This window comes from Ammospiza caudacuta, chromosome 4 (genome assembly GCF_027887145.1).
Source record: "Ammospiza caudacuta isolate bAmmCau1 chromosome 4, bAmmCau1.pri, whole genome shotgun sequence".
Lineage (NCBI taxonomy): Eukaryota > Metazoa > Chordata > Aves > Passeriformes > Passerellidae > Ammospiza > Ammospiza caudacuta.
Genome location: NC_080596.1, coordinates 45,326,337 through 45,346,897, shown reverse-complemented (window position 1 = coordinate 45,346,897; position 20,561 = coordinate 45,326,337). Strand labels below are relative to the sequence as shown.

At 37.7% G+C, this 20,561-nt stretch overlaps 1 protein-coding gene across 2 annotated transcripts in view; it reads right to left on the bottom strand.

The window, feature by feature from the left end:
- The window catches only part of WWC2 (WW and C2 domain containing 2), a 94,459-nt gene that overhangs the window by 31,219 nt on the left and 42,679 nt on the right, over nucleotides 1–20,561 (bottom strand). The window contains exons 3-9 of one of the 2 annotated variants that reach the window (XM_058803105.1): nucleotides 16,666–16,869; nucleotides 15,603–15,679; nucleotides 10,921–11,000; nucleotides 8,096–8,225; nucleotides 7,278–7,424; nucleotides 6,142–6,215; nucleotides 2,915–3,157 (exon numbers count right to left, since the gene is read on the bottom strand). In XM_058803105.1, the coding sequence (XP_058659088.1) occupies nucleotides 2,915–3,157; nucleotides 6,142–6,215; nucleotides 7,278–7,424; nucleotides 8,096–8,225; nucleotides 10,921–11,000; nucleotides 15,603–15,679; nucleotides 16,666–16,869 (955 nt within the window). Of the gene's footprint in view, nucleotides 1–2,914; nucleotides 3,158–6,141; nucleotides 6,216–7,277; nucleotides 7,425–8,095; nucleotides 8,226–10,920; nucleotides 11,001–15,602; nucleotides 15,680–16,665; nucleotides 16,870–20,561 lie in introns of those variants that run through there. The other variant, XM_058803106.1, reaches the window with a different exon arrangement.

Below are 20,561 nucleotides of genomic sequence, written 5' to 3'. Positions count from 1 at the left end.
GGTTGATAAACATAATTTATCCCTTATAATTTAGCACCTGAAAAAAATTCTTTCCTGGAAGTAATTTGATCTACTAGTAATTAAATACAATTGTTAAGACCTGCAGGCTAATGTCAGAAAGATGCTAGTCACAAATCTCAAACACAAGCCAAGTGATGAATCACTTGTGGAAGTTTGAGGAAATGCAGGAAGTTTATGATCTCACAACAAATTTATGCAGTTTATGATCTCACAACAAATTGAGATTCAGATAAAGTTTTTTCATCCTACATCCGGCAAAATGGAAAAAAACCCCAACAACCCAGCTCCAAAACTTTCAGACAATGAACCTTCCTTCTTTATAGCACAAGCAGGAACTACAGTATCCACAAACCCATGTGTAAACACCTAAACAACCATTGTGGAATCTGTTCTGACACGGCCTCTCTCTGTCTCTCTTGTTTGCACCACTTCTATTTAAATCAATCTGTTCCTCCTTGCAGGAGGGACTTCAGTGTTAGTGAGACATCTTTCTCTTTTGATCATATACTGTAACATTGCTGAGAGGTGCAGTGAATATTTAAAGAAAATACATATAAAAGGTAAAGTGCACATAGCTAACCTTTCAATGCAGACTTAGGTGGGCATGTTTGTGACAGGAACAAGAGCAGGTGCCCGTTTTGCAGGCAACAGCACAATCAATCAAGTACTTAAATCATGGACCTGTTCAAATGGCTGTGCTTACTTGGGAGATGCTGCCAAGGATTAAAGCAATAATGGAACTCAGAGGCAAGAAAGTAGCAAGTAGTTCTCAACATTTTCACAATCCAGTTATTTCTACACAGTTGCTTTAAGGCTTCTTAAAGCAGCCAGAGTATGCCCTGTCTCTGCCTTTTTGAAGTTGATATGTTATGATCTACACTCTCCTTCTGTAAATTGAATCCATGTACATCTACTAGTGGCAATTTCAGCATCCTGCACCAAAATAACCCAGGGCTATGCTATAATGTTTTTGTTTTAAGTCAGAGCACGTCTCCTGTTTCTTTTCCCCTTAGAAATAAAAACCCCCAAATCACTAAACCAAATGAAGGAACCCTCATTGCATTAAGCTCTGGCATAATCCACAGCTTCTTATGCTGCTGCTTCATTATTATTACCTGTGAAGACACTGCAAACTGAAGGCATTAATGGAACCTCATAGAAGAAAATGGTAATGCAACAATAGCACAATATTTTGAAGATGGCATGGCTCCTCCACTGAGAACGGAGAGGAGAATCTCCCTCATCTCCATGAAACAAAATCCTGCTGATCAATCTGGTACAATTAAATGTATTCTTTTAAAATTAACATTTTAGACAAAGTTTCATCATCTGAATCCTTCTGAAAAAGAAGATTCACTTTATGTTTATAGTAGACAAATCAGAAATAATCCTCAAAATAGCCTCATGTGAAAGAATTTATGTGCTCTGAAGTCACCAAAGGAGACAGATTTAATATAAACAGTTGAAGCCAGAAATTCACTGGAGACTCACTGGAATAACAAAAAAGCAACCCAGAAGCCGCTCTAAGTGCTACCTCAATCAACAGAGCTCAACATACTGTACATTAACTTCATGAAATAAAGCCCAAACACTCCAAATTTTCAGGATTAAAAATCAAAGGAAAAAAGTTTGAGGAAAAGAGAGGGGGGAAAAGGAAGCTCTAACAACTCATTCTGTCACTACACATGGAAAATTCATTTCTTCTTGACAATGGGGGACAATTTTACTTGCCCTTGGTACTCCAAGTTTGGCACCTGACATGTATGGGAAAGCAGGTGCAGAACTTACTTTGCACTAAAGCAAATCCCAAGCACAAAATTCAGACACCAGCTACCTATTTATAGCTTGAGTCAAGATTTAGCTATACAACAGCATATTATCAAAACCTTAGATTCAATTTACCTTAGACAGGCAGCTTCTCCTGTGAAAATATAGTTCCCCTCTTCTAAAACATATTTGCATTATTAACATACTGCAATTTAAACTATAATAAAGTGTAAAAATGTTTTAAAAATATTGCATAAAACACACATTTGTCCTTCCTAAGCAAAAAACTTCCTTGTTACTCAGCTAGAATTTAGGACTCAGCTTCTAATCCTATAACAGGAATTTGGCCATACAGCACACTGGAGCAACAGCAGGTGTTTCCTAGTAGAGGGAAGTAAGAAAGCCACACAATGCTGATTGTATTACTTCAGTAAGGTATACTACACTGATACACACAATGACATTTTGTGTTTATTGCATTTTATGTGGGCTAGAGGTGCCCTAAATTTATTTCCACTTAGAGCTGATGAAAAGTCCATCTGTGACAGTCAGCTTTGATTTTCTCAAAGTCTGAATACAGCTAAAAACAATTTACTGTGAGAGTAGCTACCCTTACTAGTTAGGTAGCACCAAGTTAGGAAAGTTTTGCAGCAATTATCCTTCTCATCTGAACTTTTGGGGATTTTCCACCTTTTTGTTGCATTTTTGTGCATAATAAAACTCACAATGAAAGGCTTCAGATGTTGCAACAATCAAGATAATCTTTGTAACCTGAGTTCAAACAGTTTACAGCTATTATCAGAAACGAGTGAATGATGTATTGCCTTCCCGCTGGTGTGTTGACATTCCTCAGTTATTTAACATCTGTCACAGGCATTTTCATGCTGCTAACAAATGCAGAGCAACTGATACTGCAGAGCAGATACAGGGTGTTCACATTCTCTCACAGTACTGAAGACTTCTTTGTTTCTCTGCCCATTGGGCTAATAACAAATTTAATTAAGACCTACATAGAACAGTCACTGAAGGAAAACAGCCCATCAAGGCATAGTTCAGGGTGTGCAATGAGTACAAAGGTTAGATTGCAGAAAGCAGCATTTAATATTAGCAAAAAGCAACCACTTACCTTTCAGCAAGTGCTTGGCTGGGTGTGCTTTTCACAGACACCAGCTCTTCCTCAAGCCTCTTCCTTTCTGCTTCTAGCTGCTCTAGCTCATCTTGAGTCCGTTTGCGTGGTGTAACAAACTGAAGCTCCTTTAAAAGCTCTTCTTTTTCATTGATTAACATCAGTTTTTCCTTTTCCACATCCAGTGCTCCAGGCCAGGCTTCACTATCTAGCTTAGAGAGTTCAATCTTCAAATTAGCCATGCTAAAATAAAACAAAGCAGATTTACTTGAGTCCAGCACAGCACACAAAGCCCAGGAAAGAGAGAAGCAATACAATATTTTGAAACCTATCAGGATATAACAACATTTTATACCTCAAGGCCCTACTTTATGTTTTGTTTCACAAGAACACAGACTATGCCAGCGAATCAGGCCACATGCATATGCATTAAAAATTAGTTGCTCCTATTCCAGTTCAAGTAGAAGTCACAATGTTATTAAAAGCTTTATTGAAAGCAATCTGTCTGCTAACATAGCAGTGGCACCATGCTTTACTCATTCACGAGTATGATGGATTTCTCCTACGTTGTGGGAGGCTGAGGGCTCCTCAGAAAAGACACGGCCATGGTGAAAGAATGTGCACCACAGCAAGGTGCTCACTGCAGCAAATCTTAAAACAAAAGCATTGCTCTGTATGAAATTAAAGGAAAAGGCAATACAACAGTAGCTACCTAAAGAGAAAAGACATGAACTCAACAGTTTGAGTTTGTGCCACTGCTGTTCCCATTGCAGTAGGGGGGGATCAAGACCACCAAAGCTCCTGAAGCCCTCAGTCCATTTCCAGAAAGGCCTGGAAGAACACACTGCTCATGATAGCTAATTTGCATAGAAACTGAGAAATGTAACTGCAGGGCAGGGCAAGCCTGGCTATAAACAGGTACCCCCACAGGCACCCCAGGCCCTTGGACACCCCATCAGATGGACTGATGCTAGGGCCAGGGCTGGTGATGTTTGTTTGTTTCCTTGCTCTCTTTCTTCTTTTCTCCCCTTTTCCAATTTCATCCTACCCCCTACTAAAAATCCATCACCACTTGTTTATAATAGGAGGTCAGGGACTGACATCCCAATTTCCAGGCCATTTGTATAATTTACTAATACAAGTTCCTAAGTTTTTGCTGACTCTTTGACTTTTGTCATTCCTTTTCCACCATGGGCATCTATGAATCTTGGGTGCTCTTTTCCCCTTAAGGGTGGGATGCCACAACAAGCCAAAAAGGAATATTAGCCAGATCTTCACTACATCAGGAGAGGATTGTCAGCATGCTGTGTCAGATCCTTTTGAATAACCATTGCAACTGAATTCAGCATAGTCATGAACACTCCACCTCTTCAAGACATTCTGATGGCTAAGCAATGTCAAATCTGCAATGTACAAAATTATCTGATAATTTTCAAGTAGAGATATTCACTTACAAGATCCTCTCTTCATCTTAGCTATTTTACCACAAAATAATTGAGAATTCGCACCTTTAGTATTTCAGAGAAGATGGTCAACACTTATTAAATGACAGTGATGGTTACACTGGCCACAATACTTGGAGAAGGGGTATAATTAGGCACTGAACTTCATGTGCAAACTGGTATGTATCTTCATTATTCCAAGTTACATACATTGAAATTTCAACCCACATTCTTGGCTAAGTAATTTGTGAGAAAGAAAGATCCTGTGCTGCAGTACTCCACACTCTGAGCACTATGCTGTTTCTCCTTTTTTTCTCTTTTCCCCCACACCCCAAGATAGAAGTGGCAAACTGACTTCCTTCAAGGAAGCTTTTTGTTCCTACAAAAGATGCAATGCTGGGACTTCCTGGTATCAAGACACAGGCAGAACATAGGGTGATCAGGTTTTGGATCAATGATGCCTGGGAAACAAAGCCACCTATCTCCATGTAAGTGACCAACTGACAATTAACGTTATGTACATGATGATTCTGAGCCAAAATCATACATGTTCAATATTGAACAAGCACAATAGCCTTGGTGTTCTCTGATGAATGCGCTGATTATACAATGAGGTTTTATGATCCATGATGAGCATATAGAGAATTACTGTCATTACTGGTAAGGACGGTAGCTACTACCCTTTAGGAGGAAGTATACATTTGAAATTAGGCAAAAAACCAGTCATGCAGACTCCTGCCTTTAAAACTTAAAAACAACTAAGCTGTTACTTGGTACTTTTAACTTGCAGATTTATTTTTGTAGTTTTTTAATGATCATGCCACAGTTTTCCAACTAAAATAATATTTAAACCTCAGATGAAATGTCATTCTAGGCACAGTTTTCATCTGGGGAAGAACACAATTTTTTAACTTTGTTGCTTTGTTTAGTTCTTCATAGTTTAAAAAACTCCAAAATTTTAGGCTTGGAATAGTACTTAGATTTCTATTTCCCTTAAATTACAAAGAACCTCCACAAAAAAGCAATAAGGCTTCTGAATAGCTGACAAATAATTTGCCGACAAGTATTAGAAAATAACACCACACAAGAGTACTATCCCAGTGGTAAATCTTGCCCAGTATTATGCAGCACTTCTGGTGCACCAGAAGATGTCATTCGAACCCTGAATGTTCTGCTTCCTGATGCCCATTTTTCAGTGCTGTGGCAATTCATCAAGATGGCACCACTTCCACGGGCAAGCACCACAGAACTTTATTTGAAAGGCATTCCACATTCATCAGCGGAGCAGCTCCTGACTTCTTTTCTCCTCAAATTAAACTAATGAAAAAAAAAGCCAACCCATAGTGATAACAAGTTTTCAAATTATCCAAAGTCCCAAAGGAAAAAAGAAATAATTAAGCCTGCTAAATCTGTACTGGAAGTCTGAAGCAACTGTAAAAATGATGAGCCTTCAGTGGTACAGTAAAGTGAAATTATGATCCTGAAAAAGGATATAATAGACATAAATAACCTGGTGACTGCTTTCCTCAGAAAGCCAGCTCACTCTATTCCCTTAATCCTGGAACAGCCAGGAATTTGTCAGCGTTTTAATTTTGTTTCACAACACATCCCGTTTAGCAGTAAGGAACAGCCGCAGCGTTCCCGAGCGCTGCAGTCCCCGGCAGGGTGCGCAGCGGTGCCGCCCGCTGGATGTCGCTGCGAGCCCGGCCTTGGAGCCGCGGGCACCGGCAGCTTCCCGGGCAGCGGGCGCCTCCCGGCCCCGCACGCTCCCACCGCCCCCGTTACCTTCGCTTGGCCTCTTCGTACTGCAGACTGAGTCTGACCTTCTCTGCTAAATTCGATCTATTTCTTGCTCCGATCTGTTGAGGGAACAAAACCAACACCAAACAAAAAAAGTAGCCTCGTTGCCGTGCAAAGGTTTTAAACGAACCAACTAAACCCAGACAGATGCTAGAAAAATTATAAGTTAAAGAAAAATAAAACTACCACCCTGCCCCTGCAGCCAGCCCCACACTTGCTGTTAAATGCCTAGTTCTCATCTACTCAGCTGTACAAAACACTGCTGTTTTCTTCTGAGCCACTTCATACATTTTTAGCTACTGTACCATCAAGTGCCGATATTCCATCACTGTAAAGCCAGACCTTTTATTTTTCAAAGAATTTTCTCTTTCACTTTTCAAAGAATTTACTTTCTTACTTTTCAAAGAATTCTTGCAGTGACTGCACTGAAAATTCTGATCTACTATGAATTCTGTTGAACTCAGAGTTTAGAACTATGTCAGTGCATTTCAAAGTTAGACTTTAATAAATTTGTTACAAAACATAGACAAGCTCTTTGTCTGAAAAACCTTGTACACTCTCTCTCTTACAACCTTAGCTTGCAGAATGTCAAAGAAGGTATCAAAAATAAACAGCCTTCTGTGTATATAAAATATAGTATCAGTGAAAAAAGGTTTTACGATATCACTGAACACTAATCACTAAGTAGCTCCATGAACAGTTTTTCAGCCGTGTGAAACGAAATTGTGCATTTAAATTCTGATATCTTTTTCCTGAAAATTAAAAAAAAAATTCATCTTCACATTTAATAGGTCTGTAAAGTGAAACATATCCTATAGATAAATAAAAAAATATCCTATGCACCTCTCCTGATCTTCACTGTACTGCTACTATTTGACTAAATGAGATTTTCATAAATGCTTTGTGACAGATGTATAAAGTTTATCTGAATCTTGATTTAAAATTCAAGGGCAAAAAACCAGAAAAGTAATTCTAGCATGAGTGATTCTAAGTAATTCTGTGAAACAAGTACCCATATATATGCTATCTGCAGCAGCAAACAGCCATTTGGTTCCAATTCCATTAACAGTAGCATTCTTCTTCAACTTCTCTTTACACTGGACAAAATGAAAAAAGCTCACCTCACCAGAAATGTCAGTCTGAGACCCTGTATCCAGAGTTTGTCTATGAAAACACAGCTGTGAGTTTACAGAGCTGGAACTCAAGTCTGGTTCAGATGTTTCAGTGGTTTGATTAACATTGAATTTTTCCCTCAGCTTTGCAAGGCTCTGTCCAGGAATCAGAGAAAGAAAGTGGCATTAAAGTTCCTTTGCACTTTACCATGTTTATACCAGTTTATCTCCAAAAGATATTTACATAAAAGACTCCATGATAAAAATTCTGGGTTTATTTCAAATTAAGCAACCCATCCTTTTAATCAAGCCATTCATAGGTGACACTAAGGATGACCAACACCTGTGAAAATGTAAAAGCTACTCATTTGGGTTTGTGTCTGTTTTAGGACTTTGTGTTTTTTAATTTGTCAAGCAATTATGAGTTTTGCTGAAAAGAAAAAAAAAACTAAAAAGGAAATTTGCTTTCAAGTATGGAAATAGGAAAATTTATTTTAGGAAAACTTTCATTGATTTACAAAATGGTCAGGCATCTCAGAATATATCAATTTTGTCCACTTAATATTCTAAATTTTACTTTAGAGGTAACATATGCATTGTACCTTAATTCAAGTTCCAAAAAAATCTATATTCTCTGACACAGAGCAGTTTTTGAACTAGGAATGTCACAGGCTTCAGTTTCTGCATCTGAAACTTAATTTTAATACTAGTTTGGCCCAAAAAGTTTTGAGAATCCCTTAAAAGTATAAAATGTGAAGTATTTATCATCAGGGAAGTGAGTCATGTTAAAACAAATCCACACAAAACTTCCATTAATCAACCAATACCTTCATTAAATCTTGTTTTTCTCTCTCGCCTGAAGTGATCGCCTTTCGGATGGACTTCAGCTCCTTCAGGATGGCTTTGGCCTCACTAAGCTCATATCCACTCTGGCCTCCAGACATTTTTTGGTCAATTCTGTGGAAAGACAGAATATTAACAGCAGATAGAGAAAATCATGCTAATGTCTCTGCTGTTCTACTTCAGGCAGAAGCTGAGTTAGAGAACAGAAGGGAAGGAGGTGAGATACTGTTTCTTTCAACAGCCATGGAAAGAAAAAATGACATTGAAATCTCCATTCAAATACAATTTAATCCTTGGCAAAAATGTCAGGGAGCAGAGTTATTGCTGACAATATTGTCAAAATTCCCATTCCAACCATAACTCTCTGCAGCATAAAGCAGCTTTTGGATACACCTTTCATACTAATAACTGTTTGTGCTCCTTACAGAAGCAGAATTTATTTCAAGTAGTCTCCTTCCACCCAAACCCACAATGGGACACAGGCAGACAGGCTGGCTTCTTGGTACTAATCAGCCTTTCTGAGCAGAAACATAGCCAGCACCATTCTTGTCTCGGCTTCCCTCTAGTTCACTCTAATCCTGGGCATTAACTGTCTGGAACAGCTGTTCTGCTCAGCCAGTCACCAGGCTCTCTTTATTCACAAAATCTCTGGATAATTAATACCATATGTCATAGATTGGACAATTCCTGAACTTAAATTCCTGAACTACGAATGATTTTTGAAACTGAAACCTGAAAGTAATAAAAGGCAATCCTAAACTTAGAGATAAAAAGATGATTCATTTTAGTATTTCCATATTTCCTTCAAGAACTACAGTTTGTAAACACATTTCTCTGGTTTCTAGTTTAACAGAGTATTTCATAGCATCATGAAAATGACTGCAGCTGTGCTTCAAAAATTAAAACCAACCAACAGCCATCTTGATAAAAGTCAAGCATTTACTAGAGAATACACTCCTGTATAATACAATTGGTTTTCTGTTTTTTATCATCATCCATCATCTTTGCTGGAAGTTAACAGCCTTGTCAGTGAGGAGTGAACAAACCAGAAATGGTCATGAGCATCCCCAGCAAGAACAGCAACTTGCACACAACACCTGTAACTGTATTCTATTTTTCTTAAAGTTTTAGCCACAAAAATATCCAAGTTCTAAAGTAGTCTGTAAAGCTGTAAGCATGTCTGTTCTCCTTTCCTACATTCCAGTTTTTGAGAAAACTAAACTGCATTTGTGTAAGGAAATTACCTCTGTGACTTGGCAATCATTCCTATTCAAGGACATATTTATTTTAGCTTGAAAGTTCCTCGAGCTCTTTCATAGGCAGGCACTTACTGTCTGACAACTCTCAATTTTTGGTAACTTACCAGGTTGCTAAGGTCAAATAGATACAGGATACACCAACAATTGGGATCATGAATGAACGGTTGGGTAATACAACACATGCTGTCTAGTAATATGACATGCCACATTCAAATTGCTACTGCTTTCTTCTGTATATAATTAAGATAGACAAGAAGGATCTCTGATATATAAGATATTCCATCATCCTGTTTTAAATTAATGGGATTAGTACTGTTTGAAAGTGGCTGACTGAATTTTAAAAACAAACGTCCATTGTGTTTCTGTGGAATGCTGTTGACAGTTTCTGAAACATGCTTTGGATTCCTATCAAAATGGCTTGTGAGCAAGCTGCTTTAAAACAATTCTTCATTGTTGAATTAATATAATAAAACCAGCATGATTGGCTAACCTTTAATCCTGGGACAGCAGCAAGAGTTTTTATTACCTTAAGCTTTAGAATCAATATGTCTTTCTTCTTTTAAATTTTACTATAAATGAGATCTGATTCATGGTTAAATTCAATCAACTACCCTTGCTGGTGTGTATATATTTAAGTAACAGACAAATCTTACATTTCTGTTTTAGTCAAAATGAAGGAGGATAGAGACTTAACTGGCATCTTCCTAATGTGCTCAGGATTGCTTCTGCTACTGGAACCAGTGTACTAAGGGCAAGCAGCTCAGCATTTAACTGTGGAAATGTATCCTTAATGTATGGGTACAATGTGGAAAACAGCTAGCATAAATAAATTCCTCTTCACTTTACTCAAGAAAACACACTTGTTAGCAAGGTTTCCTGTGCAGCAAGTCCTTTATGGTGACAGTTCCAGTAATATTTAGCATTTTAGGGCCTATGTTGTAAGTCAGGAGCAGCAGAGAGTTCTTAGACTGAAAAAATTAATTCCCTAGTAATCTAACTGGTTAAATACCCAGAAAGCTCACCCAGTTCAGCATCAGCCCTTTGGACACCAGGCATCCCAGCAACTGGAACAAAGAAAGGCACGTCTCTAATCCTCAAATTGTGACTAATTTCCAGCCCTGCAGAGTTGTGTACCATTTGTACCTCCAAGAGCAGCACCTTTCTCTTTCTTTTGAGCTCATAGGTGGGGAAAGAGGAAAGAAAGACCTAAGTATCTCTTCAAAAATTAAAAAAAAAATTAAATCTGACACAGAAAGCAGCTAATTTTGTCCTTGGGTCCCCTGACCACTGCCCTTTTTTCTGAGTCTTTGTAACATAAGCTACCCTATTAAAAAAAAAAAAAAAAAAAAAAGAGGGGAGACAAATTTCTTATGTTAAAACTTGCACAAAAAGGCTGCCATTTCCATAGATTTCCCATTCCCAAACAGAGATATTAGATTCTCCTTTTTCTCCACAATAATTTTCTCAGATAAAACAGATTCAATTCAGTGCCAAAGAAAAGAAACCTGGTGACTGAATTAAGTCAGTTCCTACTATTTTCATTTACTCACTGTTGCAGTGTTTCAAAGCCCTGCTCCTTGTACAGCAGCTCTTGCTTCATCTGAGAGAGTTCTCTCTTCAGCTTCTTAACCTTGTGTGTTAAATCAAAGCAAGAGTTAGAAAATTCCTCTTGTTAAACGATGTAACACATGGCTTTAAACAATTAAAGTATGCACTACATCACATGAGAGAAGAAGAGTAAATTGCTCTACTGACACACATTAAAAAAAAAGGATCTTATCTCTTCCTGATGTCTATGGGCAACATGCTTTAGTATTAAAGGGACACAAGCAGATTAAATCACATTCCTTATTTGTATTGATACCACACTGTGTTATTAAACCTGAGAGAACTTTAACAAGTAATTTACTTCTCACTTGTTAAGCATGCATTCCAACTGTCCTACAGGGACATGCCTGTTTACTTTTAGTTTTATTATATTTTCACTTTATAATTCCTGGAAGCTGTTCAGTCATTTGCACTGTAAAAGACAAAATGGACTCTTTTTTTCCCTAGGAACCATCCATTCTTTTAAAGCTTTACAGATACTGGATCTCTAAATATATAATTCACACTTATTTAATCCAAAGACAAAAATCACTACAGAATGAGAATCACAAATATAGGTGTCTATTTAATAAAAATGTCTTGGGAAAAATATTCCCTACTCTCCTTAAATCTGCATGGTCAATTGCTTCTTAACCTTAATACTGCTATTTGAGATGTCAGCTGAAATATTTATGAATCAAGATTAAATTAAAGATTAATCAAGATTAATATTTACAAAATATTTATGAATCAAGATTAAATTAAAAAATCCTCCATATTATTTTCAATGTCGTATTTCCCAAATGTATGAAACAAAGTTTTAGGAACCACCTAAAAATGAATGTACTTAAACACAAATTAATCATCAACACACCCATAGAGACAAATGCCTACTTCAAGTGTGGAGTCCAAGATTTTGGCATTTATACACCTACAGCTGGCTCGTTTGCACTCTACATACTAGCCAGATATTGTTAGGCTTTCTAATTTTCCAGTCATTAAGGTGAAAAAAGGAAAAGCTAAAAGTCCACTTCTGTCATCTACCTCTGTAACATTCTTGCTTGTTTTTATAAGCTACTAAGATGCTCAAATCTTGAAAAATGTATTATACTAATATCATGAACTTAGACCACTTTAACTGAAATTAATTTCAAAATATGCCTCCAAGACATTTTGTATCCATATCCCCTTAGACTTCCTACTTGCTGATATTCTTCAAATAAAAATAATTTAAAAGAATTTTAAAAAAAGTATAATTCCCAGTATGCCAGGTAACTAAAAGTGCTCAGCATCAGCAGCTTCTGCAGTTCAACAAGAGACTTAAAATGCTTTACATTTCTAAAATAACTGGTGATTTACTCAGTCTTTGTAGGGGGTTGTGAATGATACTTAGACATTCCAGCTTGCAGTTTCTGGCTAATGTATTTTCTATGACAGAAATAAAATGCTTTTAATCTCCATTTTCTTCAAAGCGAAATCTGTTCTCTGGATGAGGGGTTGTGTTCAGGCTTTTGGAAACTCTCATGCTATCATCACTAGTTGCTTTACTTGACAGAAAACAGTTTTTATTTTGACCATACTGAATAGTTAGCATGACAAATAGACAATTTCTTCAATATACATTCAGTGCTGCTTGGCTATTTTCTCCTTGACTAGTATGAAAACTCCCAGGAATAATTTCTCAAGTGTTCTGATCAAGGTTAAGGAAAATGAACAGATATCACCTCTGTGTTCCAGCTAAAGTGATGTGTAAAATATGAAACAAGTCTGAATTTTTCTGAAAAATACAGAATAGCTAAACCTTTCCCTTTCAAAATCAGAAACATGTATTTATATTAATAACAGAAAGCACACATTTGATTTCAACTCAGAGGATTGCATCTCTCATAAACTCTTACATTTTTGCTCAAGATCATCTTCTGAGTGTCCTCTGCTGCACTTCATCATCATTTCATTATCAGGAAATGTGAGTTGGGTGCATTATCCTAGAAGGATGTGACCTACATCGTAATATAGCCTCTGTGTTTACTGCATCAGCCCTGCATTAAACTATTCTTAGGCTCCTTGTCTTCTCCTTCAAAACTTTCGTGTAATTCCTGCTTTTTCACAACTCTTCACTTGTTCTAACATTCACCCTCTTCCTATTGCTTCTGCACATCATCCTCAGTGACCTGACAGATCTCTCTTTCCTACTCCCAACCACATCTTCAAGCAGGCTCCCATGCTAACCCCTTTCCATTCCCAGCACTCAAGTCCTACAGGAACAACACGGCCACCTTCCCCAGCCACTCCACCCCTTGTTATTTTATAAAGGTGCATTTCCTACTCCCTTGCTGCATGTGCATAAAACTTACTGTGATCACATATGCTTTGTGCTGTTTGAGTTATCTTGCTGATTGCTAATTAAGACCCCAAATGGCCCCACTCAAGAAGTCTACTGCAGGATGTGATCCCTCAGTCTTAGTCTGGTGAGAAAAATATTTCTTCTCCTTCTTTTTTCATTTTACAGGTGTCTGATTTCTGTTATATTCTCTCCATGACCTATTGCACAACAGGCAGTTCATGTATCCAGAAGGCTCCACACATGTTTATTACACACAAGGAAAAGGCCAAAGGCCAATTCAGAACTTCCTCCAATGCTGTTTCCCCCTCCAGCCACCATTAACCTGATGATCCCAGTAAGCTTCAGATACTGTCAGGCAAAGAAATAGGTTTAGTACAACTGATCTAACAAAGTGCAAAATCTAAGTAGCTGGCTGGCAGCTTACTAATGACTTTTTTTCTTATTAAGTCCATGCATGCATATACTGCAAAATGCCCAAAGCTGGCATATTAGCAAGCATCTTCCAACATTCAAATAAGGGTAAACTGCGGAAACAGCCATACCTCTCTTGCCATCTTCCATGACAACCACTTTCCAGCCCTAGCATCACAGGGTTCCACTTTTTCTTATCTCAGTTCTCATATCCAGTGGCTTTGGATGACCACACACTTTATGCTGATACAGATACTCTTGGACTGCACCCTTCTAAACTCTGCAGACAAGATTCAGGTCACCTATTTTAGGCACATATGCAGGACTATGCAATGCCAATAAATCAGGAACCAGCAGGGTATTAGGCTTCTTGACTCCAAGAAACAGTGAAGAGAGGAAAGCACTTCCAAAAAGTGATAAACATATCTGACTCACCTTGGTTAGCAATCTGTAGATCTGCAGTCAATGCTACGGGGAAAAAGTGAGCACAGAACCATGCCTGAATTTTGCCCTCTTGAAAAGCAGATGAGTATACTTAAATTTTGTCATGTTTAGTTCTTCAACCACACTGTCCATTTCCTAAATATACTGGTGCTTGCCTTGCCAAAGGAAGCATCTGTTACTGCTCCACTCATTTTAGAAAGAAGCTATTGCCTTGTTTCTTCTTCCTTGTTCCTGATAAGGTCCTTACTGCCTTTGATTCCCCCTACTAAGCTTACAAAATTTTTCTTTCCACCTCCAGCATTTGAATAAGTTCCCTTACTGATCACCATCCCTTTGCCTTAATGGATAAGGGACTACAAATTGAGATTGGTAAGGATAAACAGGTGTAGTCAGGAGGGCAACATCCAGACACGAGTTTTAGAGAGCACTCCATCACACATCATTCCTACTAGGTTTTAAAAGTTTAACGAGCACAGTTCCTTTCAGACATAAATTGTTTAGATTCCTAATCACAACTCTTACTGCAGGTGAAGGAGGATGTTACTCTCTGGGGCTTCTATGAGTGCTGCTCTGTGCACAAACCAGGACAAGGCAAAGGAAGAGCTGAGTAAATGCTGTCACTTGCGCTGCTTCTGCTCCCCTGGAGTCTGTACTTCAGCCCACATGGAAGAACTGTGCTGTGAGGTGCTATCTTTTTAACATGCAGACTTTAATGTATTTTTTTTCATTACTAATTACAGAAAGTTTAGGCTATCCATAAAGCATTATATGCCACAGCTGAAATAAATGAAATCCCCATAGATATTTTAAAAGTCTTGCACACCAGTTCTTCCCTATTAAAGAAAATTCACTAGGGACTAACCTGTGAATGAAAGTTCTTTCTATGGAGTTTGTTACTGACTGTACTGAACACAGCTGACCAAAGCATGGATTTGTGCTCATTAATTTCAAAATCTAAACACAGACTTTCATCCTTGATCTGAACTGCTCCATTTTGACATAACAGAGGGGTTTCGCACCATTATTGACAAGTATTTTTCAAACCAACAGAAACTTCTGAGGCAGTTCAAGCAGCTAATGATGCATTTCTCACAGAAGAAAGATTGTGTAAAAACAGTCATCTAGCTGCAGCTCACCTTAGCCTACTCTTTCCTATTTTTACTCTTCCTTTAGAAAACAAAGGCATACAATTGAAGATAATTATCATATTTATTTAAACCTACATCTAATTAGAATATCTGTCAAAGTTTCCCAAAAAAGTGTTATCTGACAGTACCAGAGACAGCTTTAAAATTTAATTTTAAACCTCTGAATGGTATCTAATTAGAATATTAGGAGGATTCAGTACCAGGGTACAAGACACATCTGCTAGTTCAAGCTATGCTTATTCTATAATCATAAACTTGGCAGACAGAATCCAAATGAAGATGAATTAAGGACTCTCACCCTTAATCTTGTAGTGGAGATTTCAGCCTTCAGAATGTCAGGGTCATACTTTGTGCTTGATGAAGAGCCTGAAAACACTTTTAAAAAAAAAGTTAAAAAGACAAATATTTAAGTACTTTTAGATCACTAATTAGTCCCTTCCTTGATGAATCCACATTGATCAAAACCATACAATGTGCTCAAAAACATATAATGCTTTAAAAGTTAGCCTTTTATAGAGCAGTCAGCATTGCAGCATGGCAATAACTATTGAATAATCAAGATTTTCCCCTTTTTCCCTCCACCACTATATGGTATCTCTTCTCCTTTACTTATCCCAGTATCCTTAAGTAGAACTCATTCTCCCTGACATCCTATTTCTTGGTGCCTGTTCCCATTCTTCTAGCTGAGCAACCTTCACTTTCTTCCTGAAAGTTGTAATTTCTAAGGAAATCTCAGGAAAGCAGAAGATTTATTCAGAAGTCTCAGAGATCTGGCACTCAGTTCTCCCACAGATGTACCTGCTCCTTTCATACACTACTGCTAACAGAGGTGTTTGGCCAATAACAGGCCTCTGATATTGCTTTTCCAGATGTTGATTCCCTGCCCAGGAAAACAGCCTGTATACTCCACCTGGTCACAGCACACAGGTCACAAAATTACTGTCTGCTCTTCCTATAAATAATCAACACATTCCCTTCTTGGTCTATTGCAGCCACCTGTCAACACTGAAGGGCCATTTCAGCAGGCAGCCAAGAAGACAAGAGATCCTCCTCACCTTGAACGTAGATTTGGCAAAATTTTGTCTCAACAAACTGCATGACAAAATACATTTCAGAGCCAACTGCTCTAAATCATGGCTCAAAGGAATTCAATTGCATCAGAGAGAAGAGGATTCATTCTCTTCAGCAGAATATATTTATCTTAAATAAATTAATAAATAAATAATGTAGGGATGCTCACTCTAAAAAGGCCAGAGTACAAGGCGCTCCTAGCAAACCTTGAAAACTTATCCTAAAGTGAAACAGGATCCCCTGGAAGGCAGAGATCAAAGGAGTTACATTGTATTCTCTCCTGTACTTACAGCTTGTACGAGAGCTTGATTTTTCTTTGTAGGCACCATTCAGCCGTACATACTCATCTAGTGCAAGTGCCAGTCTCTGCTCCTTCACCTGGTACAGCTCCTTCTGGGTACTGAGAGCATCCTGGGCTATTGTCAGGTAATCTTTTAACATCCTCTCTTGTTCTTGCCGCCATTGTTTCCTGGGATCTTCTATTTGTGTTGTTTCTTTATAGGAGAAAAATAAATTACTTAAAGAGACCTCTGCTGAAACCCACTGACTAAAATTGCTTCTTTGCTGTAACTCACAGCTAGAGCAGTCTAAATCATAGTTTGCCTTTGGTTACTAAGCAGATGCTTCACTTCCTCTGCCGCCACAGTGTGTGTAAGAAACAGAATTCAAGGGATCAGTTGCAAAATTAGAAATTAGAGTAAAATAGGCAAATGCTTCTGCAGACCATTCCCATGTTGTCAACCTTGAATTAGCAACATCCTAAAACTCAAAAAGAAAATATCTTTTGCATCAGAGTATTTGGAAATAATAGGATCAACAAATTCTTTCAATGACATCTTAAACAATGCATTTCTGAACAAAAACTAAAAGCAATCTTAGCTGTTACATTTTTTCAACTCCCTTCCTCCCTACTTCATTATTTTTTACAGCCATATGTTATTCACGTTTTTAGTGGTTATCTTTCTCCTTTTGCTCTATGAAAACAATTTTATCTTTCCCCCTGTAACTGAACTAATAGATCATTAACTCTCCAGCTCACCTCACCTAACTCTAACCCTGTGCCTGCTAGACATCTGATCCAACACACAACTGTCTTTTATGGCAACAGACAGACAGGGCTGCCCTCAGAGGGCACTTCCTGTCTCTCAAAGACAGGTGTCCAAGATATGTGGACCAAACTGCTTTTTTGAGGTGCCTCCTCCTGTTCACTGACTACTCAGGTAATAAAAATGAGTAGGCTGGAATTTACAGGCCTTTAATTTTTAATTTTTTTAGGGGCGTCAGGTAACATTTTCAGTCCAGCAGCCACACACAACACAGACTTGCATAGGATACATAGACAAGAGGACCAGACACAACAGAGATGTGACATAAGACAATCTAACTGAAGAATTTAAGATTTTATTTCTAATGCAAACCTACAAAGAAGATTATATATGGTTGAATGCTCAAACTTCTTAATATTTCCTGACTTAGGTCAGCACTTTTTGAAGCTGTACGATGAATATTCTTCCTTTAAAGCTGTACTAAGTACAAAAATATTCTCATAGCCATGAAAAGTTTGAAACCTAAATGCAAATGTGCACCACTCTTCCTAAGTTACATACTGTAAATCTGCATAGATCTACAGAGATAAAAAATAACATTCAGTACCAAAATATTTAAGTGCAAAGTATTCACTTCAGAATTTTTCTGCAAAAGCAGGAGGTACATTTATTCTCTGGGTTAGATTTCTGTCACTTTAATCTTCTGAATTGCTTTACTGTGGGAATCAATGCAGGGGGGAAAAATGGGAACAAGTGGCTGAAGATGTGGAGAGAAAAAAGAACTGCAGTCGAACCAACGTGATTGCTCTAAACTGTAGCTGAAGTGCACTCTTGGGAGAAGGCACTTTTTCAACTCCATGTAAGAAAACATATTTTGTAACAGCAAAACCTGATAAGGACAGGATCTGGTTAATAACAATTTCTAATAGTGACTAACTACCAGTTTTTCAAAAGCATTTTCTCTTGTTAATAACAATAACAGAAAGACATACAAAGAAAAAGCAGCATCTCATAAAACAAACCCTGTAGAATCCTAAACTGACAATCTCTATGGAACTACTGATGCATGTAAAAACAATTAAATACATAGACACCCTCCCTCACCATTTACAAACATTTCTACTCGGCAAAGGCATTTCTTGGATGTGCACAGTGAATGCATAGAGAGAATAACCCACATAAACCCAAGTGTGGTGCATAAAAGATTAAAGCAGAAAGGCTTTATACACAGTTGGTTTTCCAATAATCCCAACAGGAACACTCTCTCAAAAAAACCTAACTATAGCTACAGACACACATACACCTACATCTGTGTTTATAGCCACCTGCTCTTTTACACAAAGATATTGGGCACACAAAGAAGCAAATCAATACCTTTTCTCTCCTAAATGGTCAACACATGTTCCTATCTGTGCCCACTTATTGTTGTTGTGCTTTAACACACTGCACATTCACAGTTATTTACACAAGATAAGAAGTGCTGGTTTCCAGAGTTGTCCTTTTTTATGAAGCAGGTTGAAGAGCATGAAGCAGAATTCTCATGGGTCAATGATCAAATAGGATAAATGCAGTTATGGTGGTTTTTTAGATGAATGTAATGATGTGATTGTGTTTTAAGAGTGCAACCAGCAGACACCAAATAATCTTACAAGATTGGAAGGTCTCATCTTCGAGCATGTTGTAGGTAATTGCTTTGTAGGTTTTAAGTGAGGATTGCTCAACATGCAGCCCAAAGACCAAATGTAGCCTGCAGAGTTCTAAAATGTGGCCTACAGATGCCCTGTCCTTGTGACTGCAAGAGAAGGACAAAGCTGATCAACAGCAGATTATTTTCTATTGCTGACAAATACAATCAAACATTTCCTTTTTGCATCTCCAAGCTGCAAGTACAAAACAATATTATGATTATATGAGCTACTATCTTTTATACTGATAGTCATAAATGAGTTAAAGGTGACCCTGCATTAAAAAAAAAAAAAAAAAACTGCACACTAACTTCAGCATTCACCAACGTTTGGGCATTTCCATGTGTAGGTACATTGGCTGGTCAAATTACTCTCAGTCAATTCTAACTGCATGCATTTATTCTGGAACAAATGCTCTGCTGTGAAAATACATTACCATGGAAAAAACAAAGCAGTATGGAATGATTATCCTAGAATTGTTACTCAACTTTTACCAGAGAAGACTCTGAAGAATTTTACTCTGCACTTTCCTTAAATAGCATGAAGTAGAAAACCCAAAAACGCATGCCTCTTGTCTGGCAAGTTGTTCATATATATATATATATGGAAAAACTTGTGCCTGTATAACAGCACCTTATGTTTGTTATCTATACTTCTCAGTTATCTCTATTTTTATGAGTAAGCTTACTCCAAGGAGCAAAACAACCCCAAAGACAGAACTATGGATGATATTTCTGTTTCTGTAGCACTACATTTTGAAATGTAGCACTGAAAAGTATTTTCATTTGAGCACATACACCTTCCAAGAGCCGATAATTTTTTTTTAAGCAGCGCTCTTTCAAAAACAAATATTTATACTTCTCAGAATAAAGCCTCAGAAAAGATAAGGATTTTTTTTCCATGGACAAGAATTTTTCAAGCACCTGCTGCTAAGGTCAAACTTGTACACACAAGAATATTATTGGGATAGTTACATGCAATTCATTGATGGAAAAGTTTTCTGAACATTTGAAAATTAGTTGTGAAGCCTTTCATGCTTAAACCAGAGTGAGATTTAAACCACAAGGAACATCCAAACTTTTTCCTCTCCTTATTATTCAACAGCTAATGTAAAGTAAAGTAGGGAGATCTCATTTCTTTTCTAAGGCATATAAATGTTCCCACTGGGGACTGCAACAGGACCCTGTCTGCAGCGGATACGAATAAAGCAGCAGATTGCCAGCTGGGCAGATGGGGAGATGTGATTTCTGCTCCTCAGGTGAGGAGTAAGCATTGGTAATTAACACTAGACAGAGCTCTAGAGCTGCATCTGAAAATGTTCTAGAAAATGCAAACTGAACTTCAATAATCAACAGTGGAAAATGAACAAACCACCTCCTCTTGGCAGGGCCTCTCCAACATTTACTGCATAAACTTAGGTATGAACTAAAGGAATCTACTTCAAATGATTTTTCA